This window comes from Littorina saxatilis, linkage group LG8, assembly GCF_037325665.1.
Source record: "Littorina saxatilis isolate snail1 linkage group LG8, US_GU_Lsax_2.0, whole genome shotgun sequence".
NCBI lineage: Eukaryota > Metazoa > Mollusca > Gastropoda > Littorinimorpha > Littorinidae > Littorina > Littorina saxatilis.
The window spans coordinates 47078509-47096281 of record NC_090252.1 but is presented as its reverse complement, the minus strand read 5'-3'; the positions used below and the strand labels follow the sequence as shown (position 1 = coordinate 47096281).

General features: G+C 41.1%; 3 protein-coding genes and 1 long non-coding RNA gene across 4 annotated transcripts in view; 1 reads left to right on the top strand and 3 right to left on the bottom strand.

The window, feature by feature from the left end:
• LOC138973714 (uncharacterized) overlaps window positions 1-17773 on the bottom strand; it is a 343943-nt gene that overhangs the window by 305098 nt on the left and 21072 nt on the right. The gene's annotated exons all lie outside the window — the stretch shown is intronic.
• The window catches only part of LOC138973705 (uncharacterized), a 48998-nt gene that overhangs the window by 21266 nt on the left and 9959 nt on the right, over window positions 1-17773 (top strand). The window lies entirely within an intron of this gene.
• On the bottom strand, window positions 3618-13354 carry LOC138972347 (uncharacterized). Its single transcript, XM_070345022.1, has 6 exons — window positions 13225-13354; window positions 11150-11227; window positions 10416-10556; window positions 7254-7463; window positions 6210-6318; window positions 3618-5103 (listed from the first exon to the last, which is right to left on the bottom strand). The coding sequence occupies exons 2-6, from the start codon at window positions 11211-11213 to the stop codon at window positions 5046-5048; spliced, it is 582 nt and encodes a 193-aa protein (XP_070201123.1). The 5' UTR covers window positions 11214-11227; window positions 13225-13354; the 3' UTR covers window positions 3618-5045.
• On the bottom strand, window positions 14661-16719 carry LOC138973704 (uncharacterized). Its single transcript, XR_011458106.1, has 3 exons — window positions 16647-16719; window positions 15932-16043; window positions 14661-15542 (listed from the first exon to the last, which is right to left on the bottom strand). It is a non-coding gene; the product is annotated as an uncharacterized lncRNA (long non-coding RNA).

Genomic DNA, 17773 nt, shown 5'->3' with positions numbered 1-17773 from the left:
CAGTCCCCAAGAAAACATCGTACAGTACGGATTGTTCTACTACATCTGCATGTCAAGAGTGTGACAGATGTCAGCACCACGCTAAAACTGTCCTGAGTACGAACTGCGACGAAGTCTGTCCCTTTTGTACCGTTCGTTTTCCGACCAGCTCTTCTTCTCATCCTCTACTCAGATGCCAGAGGTTCGATGAGATTCCTGTTGAGGACAGGAAACACTTCATGTACGAAACGTCCATGTGCTTCTCCTGTGCCAGAAAGACTGACCATAGAAGTGTAGACTGCACTACCAGGGCGATATGTGACAAGTGCCAAGGCCCACATCTCACTATGCTGCATGGAGCGCCTTGCTACAGGAAGAAGATTCCCAATCAGCAACGGAATGCACGGGGACCGCCAGATTCTTCAAGGTTTGTCTGTATCAGTCAAGATGCCCGTGTTTCTGCCTCTGGATCAGCATTCGCGACGACCAACAAGTCAGACAGACCAGTCAGAGCTACCATGATTGTTCCGGTCAGAGTTTCGACGAAAGAGAATCCCACGGTAGAGCATACGACATACGCGCTGCTTGACACCATGTCTTGCATCTCCTTCGTTACTGAATCTTTGAGTGACAAGCTGAACACTCATTCTGAGCCAGCGTCATTGAGGCTGAACACTATGACTTCTCAGAACACTCATATCGAATGTCAGAGAGTGACCGGATTGTGTGTCAAGGCCCTCAACTCCAATGTTTCCCACAACCTGAAAACGCTCTACACGACGGGCCATCTCACCAATGACACTGAGAACATACCAACATCAGAGACCGCTCGTAACATCAAGCATTTGAGTCATATTGCCAGCGAGATTCCCCCGTTGCTCGAAGGCTGCACTCCCGGGTTGTTGATTGGCTACGATCATGCAGAGCTATTCATGCCAGAGAGAGTCATCAAGGGAGACCCATACGCCGTTCTCACACCGTTGGGTTGGACCATACTGGGACAAGTGTCGCCAAAACAGTCTGTCCATGACGTGATGCACGTGTCTCTAACAGAACATTGTCCCAGCGAGTACGAAGGTGAATCAGTCACTTTCGTATATCGCACGACGCTCGCCGAACCCAGCATCTCCGATGCACTCCATGCCATGGAAAGGATTTTGAGCAGACCACTACGAAGAAGACCACAACGAAGAAGACAACGACGAAGAAGACCACGACGAAGAAGACCACGACGAAGAAGACAAGAAGACTAGTACAAAGAAGACCACAACGAAGACGACCACGACGAAGAAGAAAGTGGCTTCTTCCCCAACGTAACGTTGCTGTCGGAGATGTCGTCGTGCTACGTGACGAAGCCGTATGCAGAGCAGATTGGCCTCTTGGACTCGTGACGGAGGTTCGCCCCAGCGACGATGGACTCGTGCGAACCTGCAAGCTGAAGACTGTCAAGGTCACCTCGAAGACGAGCCATTCCACTTTCTACTACTGGCGCCCCATCTCTAAGCTGACCGTGCTGGTGAAGGCAGACCCGGACACCCAATGACTTTTCCAGTGAACTTTACTGTTTCGACAGACCGTTTGTGCATGTTTTGGTCTGACGTAATCCGTTCGCCTTTTTGACAGGTGGCGCTGTTTTGATTTGGGGAGAAAATTTCGTCTTAATGCAAATATTTTTTGTGACTTTGTGGTTTCTCTCCATTTGTATATATGTTTTTGGTTCCGCATTTTGGAACGAAAGCTCTTGACAGAGGCAAGCGCTTAATGAATCGGTTTTGTTTAATCCTTCCCGCGTGCGGATGCCTGTGCTTATGATTAAGAAGACGGAAGATGTTTTTCATTTGTATTCTTCTGTAGGTTGCGACTACAGTCTTTCATACTGAGTTGCGGTTTATGTAAAGGTGTAAGAATAATGTTGACACGGTATGTTGACCAGACGGACCGACGAAATATGATGTTACATTTGTTGAAAGAACACGTGTGATTTTTTAGATTGAGACTCATTGAGAGTGCGTTTCGAACAGCTACGTTTTGGATAATGCCGAAAGGATTCTGTAACGTTTCGGATTTTTTTGTATTTTGAACCACGTATGAGAGTGCGTTTCGAACAGCTACGTTTTGGATAATGCCAAAAGGATTCTGTAATGTTTCGGATTTTGTTTTTGAACCACGTATGTATTCGATGATTTTTGTTTGATTTTTTATGTTGACTTTTGTAAAGACTAAGATGTCTTCGAGGGGGGAATGTGAATGCCCCTGCTAAGGAGCCTTCTGTGTATCTAGATTCTTTTTGTTTTGCTTGTGTTTTTTAGTCATGCTTCTAGCTTGACTCGCATGCGACTTTCCGTGGTGGTGGCTTCCCCTTTTTGTTCTTTCACTTTTATTATCTTATTGTACTTTTGTCCCTATTTGTTCCCATTTTGCAACCACCTCTGTAGGTTCGCGTGCGGGTCTGGCTCGCTCTTTATCTTTTATTTTTCTTTATTAAGTATGAGCGTCCTGGTACGACCTTTGTTTTTGTTGTACTGACATTTAAATATTGTAACGAACAGACTAATTTATAAACAAGGTAGTGTGGCCGGCGTTTTTCTGATATTAATTTCATGTGCCTGTATGGCTCACGCTGGACATCATGCTAGCCTATGGAGATTTTCCCCGGAGAGCACGGGACGCATGTTTTGCAACAGTAATATCGTAGTAACGCGCAGTAATTTTTAGTTCACCTCTGTGGTGGATAGCCTGTATTCGTCGTCACTTACTGGGAAGCCGTTCACGGAACAAGATGTTTTAGTATAGATAGATTTTTTTTGCTCTGTTCCGGGGCCCAGTTTCTTCTGCCAGCCTCCAGTTTTGTTTTAAGTTATTTTGTAGTTCAGGTTCAGTTGCTCGCCTTGAGTCTGTTTTAGATTATAGATGCTGTCAAAGGCGAGTATCCATTTCTGACTATGTTGCTTTTATTTACCGAATTCGTGTAATTTTCGTTTCGAATCTTTGTTTGTTATGACTTCTTTCCGTCTCTGTGTCTTCTGTCCGTTTCTTTGTCTTCTTTCCGTTTCTGTGTCCTACGTTTATTCTATGTAGGGTTTTTCTAACATATTTTTGTCTTGGTGATTTTTTATTGATTTGCCGCCATCTTGTTTCGGCCGCCATTTTGACGTCCATCTTTGATGTTTATGTTTTTAGGACACCTTTGATGTTTAGTTTGATGTTTCGAATTCTAAGTTTAGTTTTTTCTTTCTATCAGTTTCCACCGCTCCGCGCTTCTCGCTCACCGCTCCGCGCTTCTCGCTCCATGCTCCACGCTTCACACTCTACTGTTCTGCACTCTCACTCAAGCTAGTCCTTTCTACTTCACATTTTAGCTTTAATTCACTTTCTAAACTTAGATTAGTTTTTCCGCCACGCTCCTATATAGGTTACTTAGCTCTCCATAGATTTATGTTTAGCCTTTTATATATTGATATTATGAGCTGATTCCGAATTACTATGACATCGACAAGTATTCACAATAAACTTTAATTAATTTTCCAATTCTAGTGTTCGTTTTGTTTTGTGAGCGCGTCGGTTCTTTATAGCACCAAAATTACATCCTCCAAAATTTATATAAGCCATCTCAAAACCTAACAGCTACTCAAGGGCAAGCACATGGATAGGTTTTCGTGTTTTTTAAACTCTTTCTCATTCTCTTTTTTTTCCACTGAAAGTAAACTGTCTGTCATAGATTGCCTCGGCGGGTGCAAATCCAGAGTTTTAGACAGCGTTACACTAAATAAAGAGCGATTTTCTCGAAGGTTGCGGTAATTACACAGGGCATGCTATTTCAGTCTACCTCACTCTATCCACTTAGTAACACACACCGAAGCACGTGTCGAATGCATATATATCTGTACAAGTGTCAATTCTGTTCCATTGTGTCCGGCGTGCAATAATGCGAACAGTATCGAAGACGTGCCTAACAAGAGTGTACAGAACATCCTGTTGTGTGGAAGATTAACTCAAATTTGTTGTAAGTGTCTGCAGAACGTTCGGGGCTTTGTATCGTGTAGGCAAACTGATCATGTATCACAAATGTGTGTATACTTTGTGGATTAGAAGTGTAGATCGTATAGGTGTTTTTTGCATCGTAGTCGAGGGGTTGGCTTTGCATCAGGTTATTGCTTGCCGGTGAAACTTGCTGCGGGAATTATGATGATACCGAGATGAATTATAGCTTTGCCTGCTTCAGCACATTGCTTTCTCGTTCTGACAAAAAACACGTTCTCCTGTAACTGGCACTTTCGACCACCATCCAGCAGAGTCTCCGGAAGGTTACCACTGGGAAGAAAAATACATCTGACGGGGCAAATAAAACATGCTTTACTTCTTCTTCTGCGTTCGTGGGCTGAAACTCCCACGTACACTCGTGTTTTTTGCACGAGTGGAATTTTACGTGTATGACCGTTTTTTACCCCGCCATTTAAGCAGCCATACGCCGTTTTCGGAGGAAGCATGCTGGGTATTTTTGTGTTTCTATAACCCACCGAACTCTGACGTGGATTACAGGATCTTTTTCGTGCGCACTTGGTCTTGTGCTTGCGTGTACACACGGGGGTGTTCGGACACCGAGGAGAGTCTGCACACAAAGTTGACTCTGAGAAATACATCTCTTGCTGAACGTGGAGACGAACTCACGCTGACAGCGGCCAACTGGATACAAATCCAGCGCGCTACCGACTTAGCTACATCCCCGCCCTCTGCTTTACTTCAATTAAATCTGGCAATTAATTCTGGCGGTAGAAACGGTGGGAGGCTGACAGCAGTGATAGTGGCAACTGGATCGGCAAAATCAGCACAATAATGATAATAATAAATGAGCATTTATATAGCGCAACGTCATAACTTTACAATTATGCTCTTTGCGCTTGACACATTTAAAATTAAAACACAGTTATACAAGCATTTACATCTACATTCATAGTAAACAACGCTTAATTAAAGGCATACACCATCAAACATGTATACATTACACAAAATTCTGACGAATCAGAAAAGAACTTCCACACAGTTTCTGATGCGCTTTATTCTCGTTTTCAGACAGATTCCTCAGCACTTTCTTCTTGGGAGGAAAACAGATTTGTCCTGGGGCATCTGTAAGAACAGTTTGTGTTAACATGTATGATTTAAGATTAAAAACGAGAAAGGCTTTTACGACGTGCAACGGTAAAAGCCCAAAGCGAGCTTAACGCACAAACAGAGACACACAACACACACACACATATGCAGATACATTTTAGTGCAGATCCGTGTTATGAGACAATGTGCGTGATAGTTGTTTTAAGACAAGATAGCTGAACAAAACTTACTGGTATGAATGCACATGTGCTTGTTCTTTCAATGACATTGAAAATGGATCTCGTTTTAGCAGTTCTGATTTGTTGACGATTTTAACGCGGGAACCTTGCTTTTATGAATTTGATGTTGGGGGGGTGTCTGTGCTGTAGGTTCGACTGGACAGACACTTCCCTGTGTATAATCAATCCGTTTACTGAATATGATAAAGTAACAGATGGCCTTACCTTAAATATAACTGTCTGTTTGTTTTTACAATAAACGACGTCATCTCTAAGATCTGCACTCGAATGGATCTACCAAGGTTGTGTAGAACGGATAGTATTGTTGAAAAAATCTAAAGCGAGAGCTGGACAGACAGACAGACAGAGAGAGAGAGAGAGAGAGAGAGAGAGAGAGAGAGAGAGAGAGAGAGAGAGAGAGAGAGAGAGAGAGAGAGAGAGAGAGAGAGAGCGAGAGAGAGAGAGAGAGAGAGAGAGAGAGAGAGAGAGAGAGAGAGAGAGAGAGAGAGAGAGAGAGAGAGCCTGAGATGGCTTTCATTTCACACACTCATCGGGGGACAAACATCCCCTCCGCCCTCGTTAACAAAATTCAGTTAATGCTTGACTGATTGTCAAAAGAAAAATATATGGACGTTTAATAAAATACAAAACGAAACATTTAGCAAAACACGTTAAAGTTCCATACACTTACTTGTCTTGTGTTATGAAGCAAACACGCTAGCAAACAAATAAACAAACAAACAAACAAATATACACATAGGCAAACAAGTAAACACACAAATAAACAGCAGTGGAAAGAATACAACACCATGGGAACACAACACAACTATCCCTTAAAAAGAGTAAGAACTAACGGCAACGTAAGAATTATGGCGGCAGTGAGTGCGGAGTAGGTTGGCATACCTTTTCTTGCATACTAACATTGCAAGTGCAATCACCAGTATGATGACGACGACGACGACGGGGATTGCGATTTTCAGTCCAATGTCTAACTCGTCCTTTGACTTGACGACTTAAAACAAAACAAAAAGAGCAGCAATATAACCATCAGTAAAAAGAAGTGTCTTGTGACTAGACTGCATGTTAGAGAAGGAACACAAGGACGAAAGGCAATTAGGAACGTTAAAAGCTGCTTCTACAAGTTCAACAAACAACATTGGCAACACAGGTAACAATTAAGACTATTGGAAACCACTATCTAGCTCACTTACTTGATGCAACCATGGATGGGCTCTAAAAAATAAAAAAATAAATAAAAGAAAGAAGAAGAAAAAACAAGGAAACCGAAATTGACGAGCGGGCATTATTAGTATGAATGTTATAATGTTCCACGAAGTATTAACTCGAATAAAAAAGTATCGAGAGAGAGAAAGAGAGAGAGAGAGAGAGAGAGAGAGAGAGAGAGAGAGAGAGAGAGAGAGAGAGAGAGAGAGAGAGAGAGAGAGAGAGAGAGAGAGAGAGAGAGAGAGAGAGAGAGAGAGAGAGAGAGAGAGAGAGAGATCTGTCAACACCGGGTTCATTTCAGAGCCGGACCAACTGAGTTGTAAGGGGGGGGGGGGTTCCTCCTATTTTTGGGGGGCAAATCAGCGAAGTGGCGAAGCCACAAGCGCGCGCCTGCAAAGCAGGCGCGCGAACTAGGGGGGTCCGGGGGCATGCTCCCCCGGAAAATGTTTGAAAAACGGTTAAAATCTGTGCAATCTGGTGCATTCTGGGCCTTGTTTTGAGGGTTAAGAGCAGCATTGTTTTTGTGCTAAAACTAGTTAAAAAAAACACACACTCAAAGCAAGGTACATGCTTTTTCCAGGGGTGGGGTTCCGGAACCCCTGGACCCCCCCCCCCCCCCCCCCCCTGGGTCCGGCCCTGCATTTTGACAGTATATTTTACTGTTCTGGTCTGGTGACAGAAGATAATAAAAGCAATCCTTGATAAAGAGTAACGTGTTCTGACCTTTCTCTTGAAACTGTAGGTCACACCAGCTGTCAGGGTCATAATCACCCGCGATTGTAACACGCAGCACATACCGGTCCTGCATATCACCAGTAACATTTGGGATGCGTAGAATCAGCTTGTGACCATCCAATCCGGGCGATGTGAAGTTGCTGTCAAGTACTTCACATTTCATCTCTGAATGCTGTCGATTGCAATGAAGAATATTTCCTGGAAAAAAGTGTGAAAACAGAGGGAACATGTGAAGTAAGGAAAACAAACGCAAGCCATTGTCAAAGCAACACATTTTTTTCCATTGGATAATCACTGTTCATGACTCATGCATCATATTCACGCTTATTATATGTAGAAACGCAAGCGTAAATGACTCTTCGACTCGATATTGTTCCGGTGTAATGCGTTCAGGTTTATTCTGCGTGCAGCTTTCTGATTCGGCTTCGTTGATTCTGTATATGTTACAGTCAAATCGGGAAATCAGGTATTTCACGAGAATGTCTGAAAGTTTAGGCATTCATGGTAAATACCTGGTTTGATCAGGCAATTCCGGAAATGACTGAATTTTTTTAGGCACTATCAGGAAATGACTAAAAACTACTTGTGCAAATTTCCCGTTTTGCCCGACTGTTAGGCAAAACGGGTTGTTCTGAGACCTTGTCTGTTTTTACCTCGCCTGCCTTGAGCATGAATTTCTCTTCTAGCACATTGTCTATTCATCGTTTTCCCCATTTCACTGAGTTCGGAGTGATTGCAGTTTGTTTTTTTACGGGTGCAGGTCACTACCGCGAGTGTAACACTATCGCGTGTGTAAGACTACGAGCACGAATTTATTGTCTGTCTTTATTTGGTGTTTAACGTCGTTTTCAACCACGAAGGTTATATCGCGACGAGGGAAAGCGGGGAGATGGGATAGGGGAAAGGGGGAGATGGGATAGAGCCACTTGTTAAGTGTTTCTTGTTCACAAAAGCACTAATAAAAAAATTGCTCCAGGGGCTTGCAACGTAGTACAATATATGACCTTACTGGGAGAATGCAAGTTTCCAGTACAAAGGACTAAACATTTCTTACATACTGCTTGACTAAAATCTTTACAAACATTGACTATATTCTATACAAGAACCACTTAACAAGGGTAAAAGGAGAAACAGAATCCGTTAATCGCCTCATACGACATGCGGGGTGCAGAGAAATAAGGATGTGGAAAAGAAGACTTTTGGTAAGTGAAATAAAGGTGATGGATCCAGTCAGGTAGAAATAAGACAACAAGAAAAGAATTGGAAAACTGCAGGGAATAGTAGGGAGAGTTTTCTTGGAAGGAAATATAGGTGAAAGGACTGGAAAGGCAGAAATAAGACAAAAGAAGAGAAGAAACAGAACCGTTAGTCGCCTCTTACGACATGCTGGGAAGCATCGGGTAAATTCTTTCTAGTCCCAACCAATATGGGACTCCCCCTAACCCGCGGGGGGTACGAATTTATTGTGATTTTCTCGTAAAGTTCGGAGTGATTGGAGTTTGTTTTTACATAGCCGGCCTTGAGCACGAATTTATTGTGAGTTTCTCGTATAGCACATTGTCTTTTTACATTTAGTCAAGTTTTGACTAAATGTTTTAACGTAGAGGGGGGAATCGAGACGAGGGTCGTGGTGTATGTGCGTGTGTGTGTGTGTGTGTGTGTCTGTCTGTCTGTGTGTGTGTGTAGAGCGATTCAGACTAAACTACTGGACCGATCTTTATGAAATTTGACATGAGAGTTCCTGGGTATGAAATCCCCGAATGTTTTTTTCATTTTTTTGATAAATGTCTTTGATGACGTCATATCCGGCTTTTCGTGAAAGTTGAGGCGGCACTGTCACGCCCTCATTTTTCAACCAAATTGGTTGAAATTTTGGTCAAGTAATCTTCGACGAAGCCCGGACTTCGGTATTGCATTTCAGCTTGGTGGCTTAAAAATTAATTAATGACTTTGGTCATTAAAAATCGGAAAATTGTAAAAAATAAATAAATTTATAAAACGATCCAAATTTACGTTCATCTTATTCTCCATCATTTTCTGATTCCAAAAACATATAAATATGTTATGTTTGGATTAAAAACAAGCTCTGAAAATTAAATATATAAAAATTATTATCAAAATTAAATTGTCGAAATCAATTTAAAAACACTTTCATCTTATTCCTTGTCGGTTCCGGATTCCAAAAACATATCGATATGATATGTTTGGATTAAAAACACGCTTAGAAAGTTAAAACAAAGAGAGGTACAGAAAAGCGTGCTATCTTTCTTAGCGCAACTACTACCCCGCTCTTCTTGTCAATTTCACTGCCTTTGCCATGAGCGGTGGACTGACGATGCTACGAGTATACGGTCTTGCTGAAAAATGGCATTGCGTTCAGTTTCATTCTGCGAGTTCGACAGCTACTTGACTAAATATTGTATTTTCGCCTTACGCGACTTGTTTTTTTCCCCTTTTACGACCCCAGCCATTCAAAGTTTTATAGTAGGCTTCTGTGCTGAAATGCTTTCTGACTCTCACCAGAAACACAGATTGTGAGCGGTAGGCATTCTCCGATAATGCCTGGCAGCCTATTTCAGTCAATCACCGATAGTGCCTAAACAATTTCAGTCATTTCCGGATTTGCCTGATCAAACCAGGTATTTACCGTGAATGCCTAAACTTTCAGGCATTCTCGTGAAATACCTGATTTCCCGATTTGACTGTAACATATACACTCCACAAGCATGACCAAACATGTTTCTCCACCAAACTCTAGCTTATCCTGGTTTTCTTGAAAGGGTATACCATACTGTGGGAGGATTATGCGCGGAGATATGTTCTCCCTTAATTAACATTTGAATCTAATTTGGAGTGCTTCAGTCAGCTTTTATTTTTAACGTGTTACCTTTCTATCTTTCTGTTATTATTCTTTGTTTATGGTTTGTTATATTTCTGAATCACACAGTGAATCATTTAGATCATGTTGTGTCCATCACTTGTGAAGAATAACGTGTTTGTTTCAACTGAACAGAATACATGCTTTGTCCTAGATGCTTGGACTGTATTTTGTTATTAGCATTGGGAATGCGTCCAGGACGTTTTCGTGTGCGTCGACCAACGATGTATACACCATGACAATACTTTTACAAACTGTGGTAGCTCTCTTACCTGGCATGCTTGCCCTCCTGACGGATAAATGGATATATGGAGCAGTATCCAGGTCGATGTCCTGTCTGATGTCAAACTGAATCAATCCAGCCTCACCCTCGCTGACTGGCGGCGAGTAACATGTTGTGTTAACATGTAGAGCTGCAATATATTAATAATGTTTGTTTATTTCATGCACGCACATCAGATGAGCAACAGAGTGTTATAACCTGATTTAACTTAAGAATGAAATACAAATGTTGATGCAGAGGTATCTTTTAAAACTTAAAATGACACATGGTATGCCGTAAACTTAAACCTCGACCAGTATTGAAGTTGTGGTAGACATTGAACACATATATATGCAATACCAGAAATTGTTCCTGTTGGTTCCCTGCTCAAAGGGAATGTTGTTGTACTTGGTCCAGTCTCGGACAGCAGCTGTCCAGGCGGTATGTTCGTTGGGGATGGGGGGTCAAAACCATATGGTAAATTTGTTGCGAATGAATGCCCACAGCAATCACCGGTCCGCAATATCCAAATAAAGTAAGTGGAGAGTACGGACAGGAAATTGAACACAAAAATGTGTGTGCTATTGGTTGTGTATGTGTGTGTGTGTGTATGTGAGTGTGTGTGTGTATGTGTGTGTGTGTGTGTGTGTGTGTGTGTGTGTGTATGTGTGTGTGTGTGTGTGTGTGTGCGCGTGAGTGTGCGTGTGTGAAGATACGTAGATAGGCAGGTGTACTCAGACTTACTCGTAGCTCCTGCTGTATTCATCAGAAGGATCAAGACAAAAAGGAAATCGGCTATGGATCGCATACTCAGCTCAGAGCCTGTAACATAAAATAAAACCGCATTATGCTTTTCTTGATGACTGTTTTTACTTTTAGTCAAGTAATGACTAAATGTTTTAACATCGAGACGGGGAATCGACACGAGGGTCGTGGTGTATGTATGTGTGTGTGTGTATGTGTGTGTGTGTGTGTGTGTGTATGTGTGTGTGTGTGTATGTGAGTGTGTGTGTGTGTGTGTGTATGTGTATGTATACAGTGATTCCGAGAAAACTACTGGACCGATCTTCATGAAACTTTGCATGAAAGTTGAACAGTATATTAACCCCACCCGGGTTTTTTCATTTTTTCGATACATGTCTTTGATGACGTCATATCCGGCTTTTTGTGAAAGCTGAGGCGGCACTGTCACGCTCTCATTTTTCAACCAAATTGGTTGAAATGTTGGTCAAGTAATCATTGAGAAAGCCCGGACTTTGGTATTGCATTTCAGCTTTGATGCTTAACAATTGGTTAATGAATTTGCTCATTAAAGTTGTCCTTAAAATCGAATTTTCGCAAACAGATTTCAAATGTATTTCATCGTATTCTTCATCAGATTCTGAATCTAAAAATATATACGTATGTCATGTTTACTCTTAAAATGTAATCACAATTAACGAAAATAGGTTAATTAGTTCTTCGATTATTATTTAAGAAATCGATCCAAAAATGATTTCTTTTTATTCCTTATCATTTCCTGATTCCAAAAACATATAAACATAATATGCTGTATTCGAAACCAGCTCAGAAAGTTAAAAAGAATACAGAAAAACGCGCTTCCCTGCTTACTGCATTACGCTATTTCGCTATTCTTGCATGTTAGTTTCACTTCGTGTTGCACGGACCTATTCAGCAACTTCCTTGCTGCGTGGATTGACAAAGCGGCTGTGTCTTCGTGAAGAAAAATGCAGTGCGTTCAGTTTTATCAGAGTCTGTGTACTCTACAGGTTTTATTCTGTGGGTTCGACAGATTGACTAAATGTTTTCATTTCGCCTTACGCGACTTGTTTTTCCTTCTGATCTAATTGAAACCAACTGCAAGGAATACAGGAACGTCATCTTATTATGCGTGTGTGTGTGTGTGTGTGTGTGTGTGTGTGTGTGTGTGTGTGTGTGTGTGTGTGTGTGTGTGTGTGTGTGTATGTGTGTGTGTGTGTGTGTGTGTGTGTGTCTACATGTTTTACTGTGCATGCATGTGTGTTTGTGTTCGTGTGTGTGTGTGTGTGTGTGTGTGTGTGTGTGTGTGTGTGTGAGTGTGTGTGTGTGGGGGGTGGTGGTTGTGTGTGTGTATGTGTGTGTGTGTAAGAGAGAGAGAGAGAGCGAGAGAGAGAGAGGGAGAGACTGAGAGAGAGAGAGAGAGAGAGAGAGAGAGAGAGAGAGAGAGAGAGAGAGAGAGAGAGAGAGAGAGAGAGAGAGAGAGAGAGAGAATGAGAGATTATGTAGTTCAGCTGTGAAGATACACAAAACGAACCAAAACTCAACTAATCAGCAAAGAAAAAAAATAAAGTTCGGGACGTCTTTAAAGTTTACAACGGAAAGTTCCGATGGTGTCCGCTTCTTGCTTCAGGTTATACTTATTAGCACATAAACCTGATGTCAAACAAAGAAAACTATCGGATTTTCCCCTTATAACTAAGATGCAAGTAATCACAGGACAGGCGCCAGAACTTCCTTTCAACTTGATTAATGTTTTTCCCCTGCGGGCTTTTCAAGAAAAGCGATCCATGTAACCTTCTTTGCATATTTTCATTGATGTCAAGTCAATATATTCGTTTACAGCAGGAACATGAGGCTAAGCAACACATACAAGCCTGTCTTTACGATATAACTTTAAGTCTCTCTGGGTTCGGTTCTGCGGCAAAACCGATAAATCATTTTCGATCAATTTTGTTGCGGAAAACAGCAAATGAGTCGAGCAGTAGGCCTACAGCCAGCATACTGCGCCAACATTGGATAATTATAAATACGAAGAAAAGAAAGAACAAAGGAAAAATCACCTGTGTCCTCAAGCAGCAGAAACCTGTGTAATCATCCCTCTACTACCTCCGAATGGAAATGCTAGCTCGTTTGATTTGAATCAAGCATGAACTGTCTATTTTCGAAGAAAAATGAACAATACGTAATAATGTCTCAATGAGTAATTTTCATAAATATAACCAGCTTATTCCTTTTAGAGTCTTCCTGTTGCATAGAACCTCTAGTGGGGCTCCTATGTTGCAAAATCATTCAAATCATGCAACAAACACCAAATTAAGCAAATATGAAGAGTTTTATGTGCTTAACAAAACCTGATACAGAGCCATCGCGAAAAAAAAAAAAATGGGTAGTTTTTAAACAATTTTTCAAAATGGCCGCCAGTATAAACGGTTGGGTATGTTAGGCATATTTCACTTCATGTGATTAACAGCAAATTTGGCGTAAATGGACATTTGCTTTTGCTTAACAAAACCTGATACAGAGCCACCGTGAAAAAATTAAGAAATCAGTAGTTTTTTTACAATTTTCAAAATGGCCGCCAATAAAAGGGTATTTAGGCATTTTTGATGCTACAAGACATTCTCTTGCAATAGAAACTAACACAAACACATTTTTAAACAAACAATACATGTATTGTTGGTGCAGAGAATGATTGGACGGTGTGGGTGGCAGGGTTGAAGAATTTGTGGATTACCTAAACTGTGCAAAAATAAATATATTGCACCAATTTTCATACCAAAACGAAAACATTCATTCCTGTGCTGTTATATTCAATGTATGCTATTGAGGGCACTCAACTTGGCTAACTGGAACACTTTTAAGATAAAAGGTGGCCTTTACATGGGTTATTTGACCGCCGCCCAAATAAGGGTACCCCCAAAATAAAACTGATAAAAATGTAATGTATCAACTCAAAAGTCGACTAAAATTCATAATCGCTGTATTTCGAAAACGTTGTTTGTTCTCATGTGTTTACACAACTAGCACATTCCGGCAAGTGTCTATACTCAAAAGAAACTTTGGCAGTACTTGAAACAACCATCTGTCATATATACATGCGAAGTCAAAAATATGTGGGATGTAAGTCAACAAACCTGTGGCAGTTTTTAAAATATTATTTCGTGAAGATTTGAAAGTGTACTCAAACGGTTGAACTACGCCTCGTGCGTAGACACACATTCCTGAAAGTTTCAACGCAACCCACTTGGTCATTGCTAAAATACATGGATTTTAGTTTTGACTTGGGTATCCCTCAAATTTGACACATAAACATCTCATCCGTGAGATCGACACATACATCAGTAGGTACAATGGCACAACACTAGAAATATGCAAGATGGCGAAATAAAACAACCTGTTCTGGATGGATTTAATCAAGTTGATTTTCTCTTCGTATACAACAGTGACCCAGTTGTGCCTCAGGAATTGTGGTCGGCTTTTTAAAAGGTACCCGAAGTTTTTGTCACATCTCTTTGTCACGTCAAGGGTATCCTTATTTTGACGGCGTAAATGATGATGTTTAAAAAAAATGTGCCAGATAGCGAAGATGCGAGCCTTTAATGGCATAGACAGTTTGAATAAAATGACACAGGAATAAAAGTTTGAGTTGGGGTATGAAAATGGGTGCAATAATATTTTTGCACAGTTTAGATGCTGACAGTTTTCACAGGCATGCAAGCACATTTGCAGAGAGCTGTGCTCTGCAGTCCTTCTTAGCAGCATTTGCAGCGTTTTGTTGTACAGCTCTTCTTGCAGGCACACCTCATGAGTTCTCGGCACACGCTGGATACCTCTTGAAAGCTCGTCCAGAATGACTCCCACTTTCCAGCCTTGAACTGCCAGCCCACAGAGTTTGGAAGTCTAATAGGTAGATGGCTCTTCTCAATCTCATGTCCTGCAGCAGCACCTCACTTGTAAGGGGATTATGGTCAATTTGGCAGCTCTTTTTACTGAAGAGGTACCGTCTAGCACTGTTTACACCCAGTACGTTGCTGGTTTTGTCCTACAAATGTACACCAAAAAGCTCTTGTGCTGCCCTGTCAGTGGTACTCAGCTTACAAAGAGGAGCAGACAACCTGAAGAAAGTTTGAGTGACGTCTTCAAATGCTTGCCATACTTCCCAAGCCTTCTGATTCCCCAATACCATTGAAGAACGACATAGTGTCACAGCCTGTAAGGCTATGCAAAATGGGCAGACAGGGTGACTTCTCTTGGCCAATGGCTTTGGCAATGTGGCGATACACTTCACGAGCAGAAAAAAACGCAACACAGCTGGAATGAGAAGCAGACTGTCTGGCCTCCTCTACATCCATGGTGCAGGAAATCAGCCTGGGGTACCCTTCACACACAAGATGAAAAGTGACATTTTTATTTGAATGTATTTGAATAATGTTTACTATCTCAGAGAGTCGGTCAAAGCCGGGTTAGCAAGTCTTCACACAACAGACCAAAATGAAAGAAAATTGTATTTCATGAATTCGTATAATTCTTACTGTTTCAGGTTAAAAAACAAACAAACACAGTTTCCAGTGACCCAACTGATTCTGGAATCTTTCTGACCGCTACATTTATTCGCTTCAAACAGTCGCTAACAGAATGTAGACCATAGTGAGGGTCCGTACGTTAAACCTATCAAATTCACAGAGGTCGCTTACAAATGATGTGCAAACATGTTCCAATTAATACAAATAAAAATATCTTACTGTTAAGATGTATTAGGTAACAAACCTTGATACAGTAGTACTACTACTAGTGAAATCGGCTCCCTTCTGTGGCACCGGAATAAATGCAGAACGCTTGTTCCCAGGAACCGGCATGTGGTGTAACTCTTGTATATATCCTGTAAAAATAAAATTCACACCAATGCACGGTCAACTTAAAATAAGCAAAAGGATGAGAAACAAGCAACAAACCAAAATTGTAAAACTCAAAGAGCGGTACCTCTTCATTTTTCAAAACCACTTATCTCATTTGATTAGCATACACTGTATGCTTTTGTCTGTTACCTACCGTCTTTGAAAGTTTGATCACAACACTGTGAAGACATGGGGAGTGGAGTGTTTTTATCTCCAGCTGGTCATCCTACTATCTGGCCTACCCTCACTCAGTTTTTGACTCTACCCCTCCCCACCTTATGGAAGTCCTTAACGTAGGCAGGACTAATCATTTATCATACCATGAACAATCTCTTTCTCCTCGCCTTTTATTCAAAGTTCGTTTAATCTGTTTAAAATCACCAGCGTGGCGATCATGATTTCCTTACTTGTAATCAACAGATAGATCTAGATCTATCAGCATCACAATCCAGCTGATGAGCTATTGCAAGATTAAACAAAGTCTCTGCATTTCAGCGCTTCACCCGATGAATAACAGACCCCAGGGGAGAATTAAACAGTAAAATGATGTGACATTGGTGAATGGATGCGTATTCTTGAAAACTTACCTTCAGAAACGTTGTTTTCGCTCAAATCAAAACACGCAATGTTGCGGAGGCCGCCATCTTGAATTTTCATGCTGCGTCCGCATAAAACATATAAAATATAAAATTCTAAAAACGATCAAATTAAATACCAGAACACAAAAATACCCATAAGAGTATTTATGTCATGCATGTGTTATCAGCAGACAACTTCTGGTGCATGGTAAACCATTGAATTTTACATTTGCTGAGTTGGGAATATTTACTGCTGAGCGCTTTTGGTACGAATTTCGTCTGCTGTAAATGCAGCCTTTTATTCCCTATCAAAGACAAAAAAACCGATTTCTGAAGTGGCTCTGTATCTGAAATCCCTTAAATAATTATAAGGAACAATATCACAAAGTATGATGTTTGTTGCAAGATGTGAATGATTTATGAGTGCGTCTGCAACATACGAGCCCCACTACTCCGCAATTTTGGAATTTCCCGATTAGTCAGGGATTTGACAGGCTCAGGCAGGAAGGCACCCGTGAGAACAGAAAGTAGAATTAAACTCTTTCGCCTATTTCACGTGTTTCAAAATAAAAAGGTTGACAGCATTATTTAACAAAGTACTGATTGAAGCCAGGTATTTAATCTCGGAAATCAAATGTTTTCTCTTTTCTATTTTAAGAATCTATTTAGTATTGAATCTTGTGCGAAAGTCTGATACCCCAAACTCTGTTGTCATTCATTATCTTATAAATAAGGGTTCAACGCTTCCCTTTTTTCGATTTCTCTCTTTAGCAATCCCCGAACTTACACAAACAGTATATTAAAAAAATATCATGTCCGTTTTAATGACCGTTTCTAGACTAGATTTAGACGGATGCTTTCTATCAAAATGAGAAAGGGTAGTTTGTTTGTTTGTTTGTTTGCTTAACGCCCAGCCGACCACGAAGGGCCATATCAGGGCGGTGAGAAAGGGTAGTAGAAGCACCACAGCGCCTCGGGAAAACAGTTTGTCTCACTCTATGAGATCTTGTCAAGCTTTTGCATGGGATATGACCACCCCTCCACTTGATACATACTTTAGCATTTGTCCTACATTTCAAAATAGAGATGTAAATATCAAGTGACATTGATCTGTAATGTTGCACCGATTTGCTACT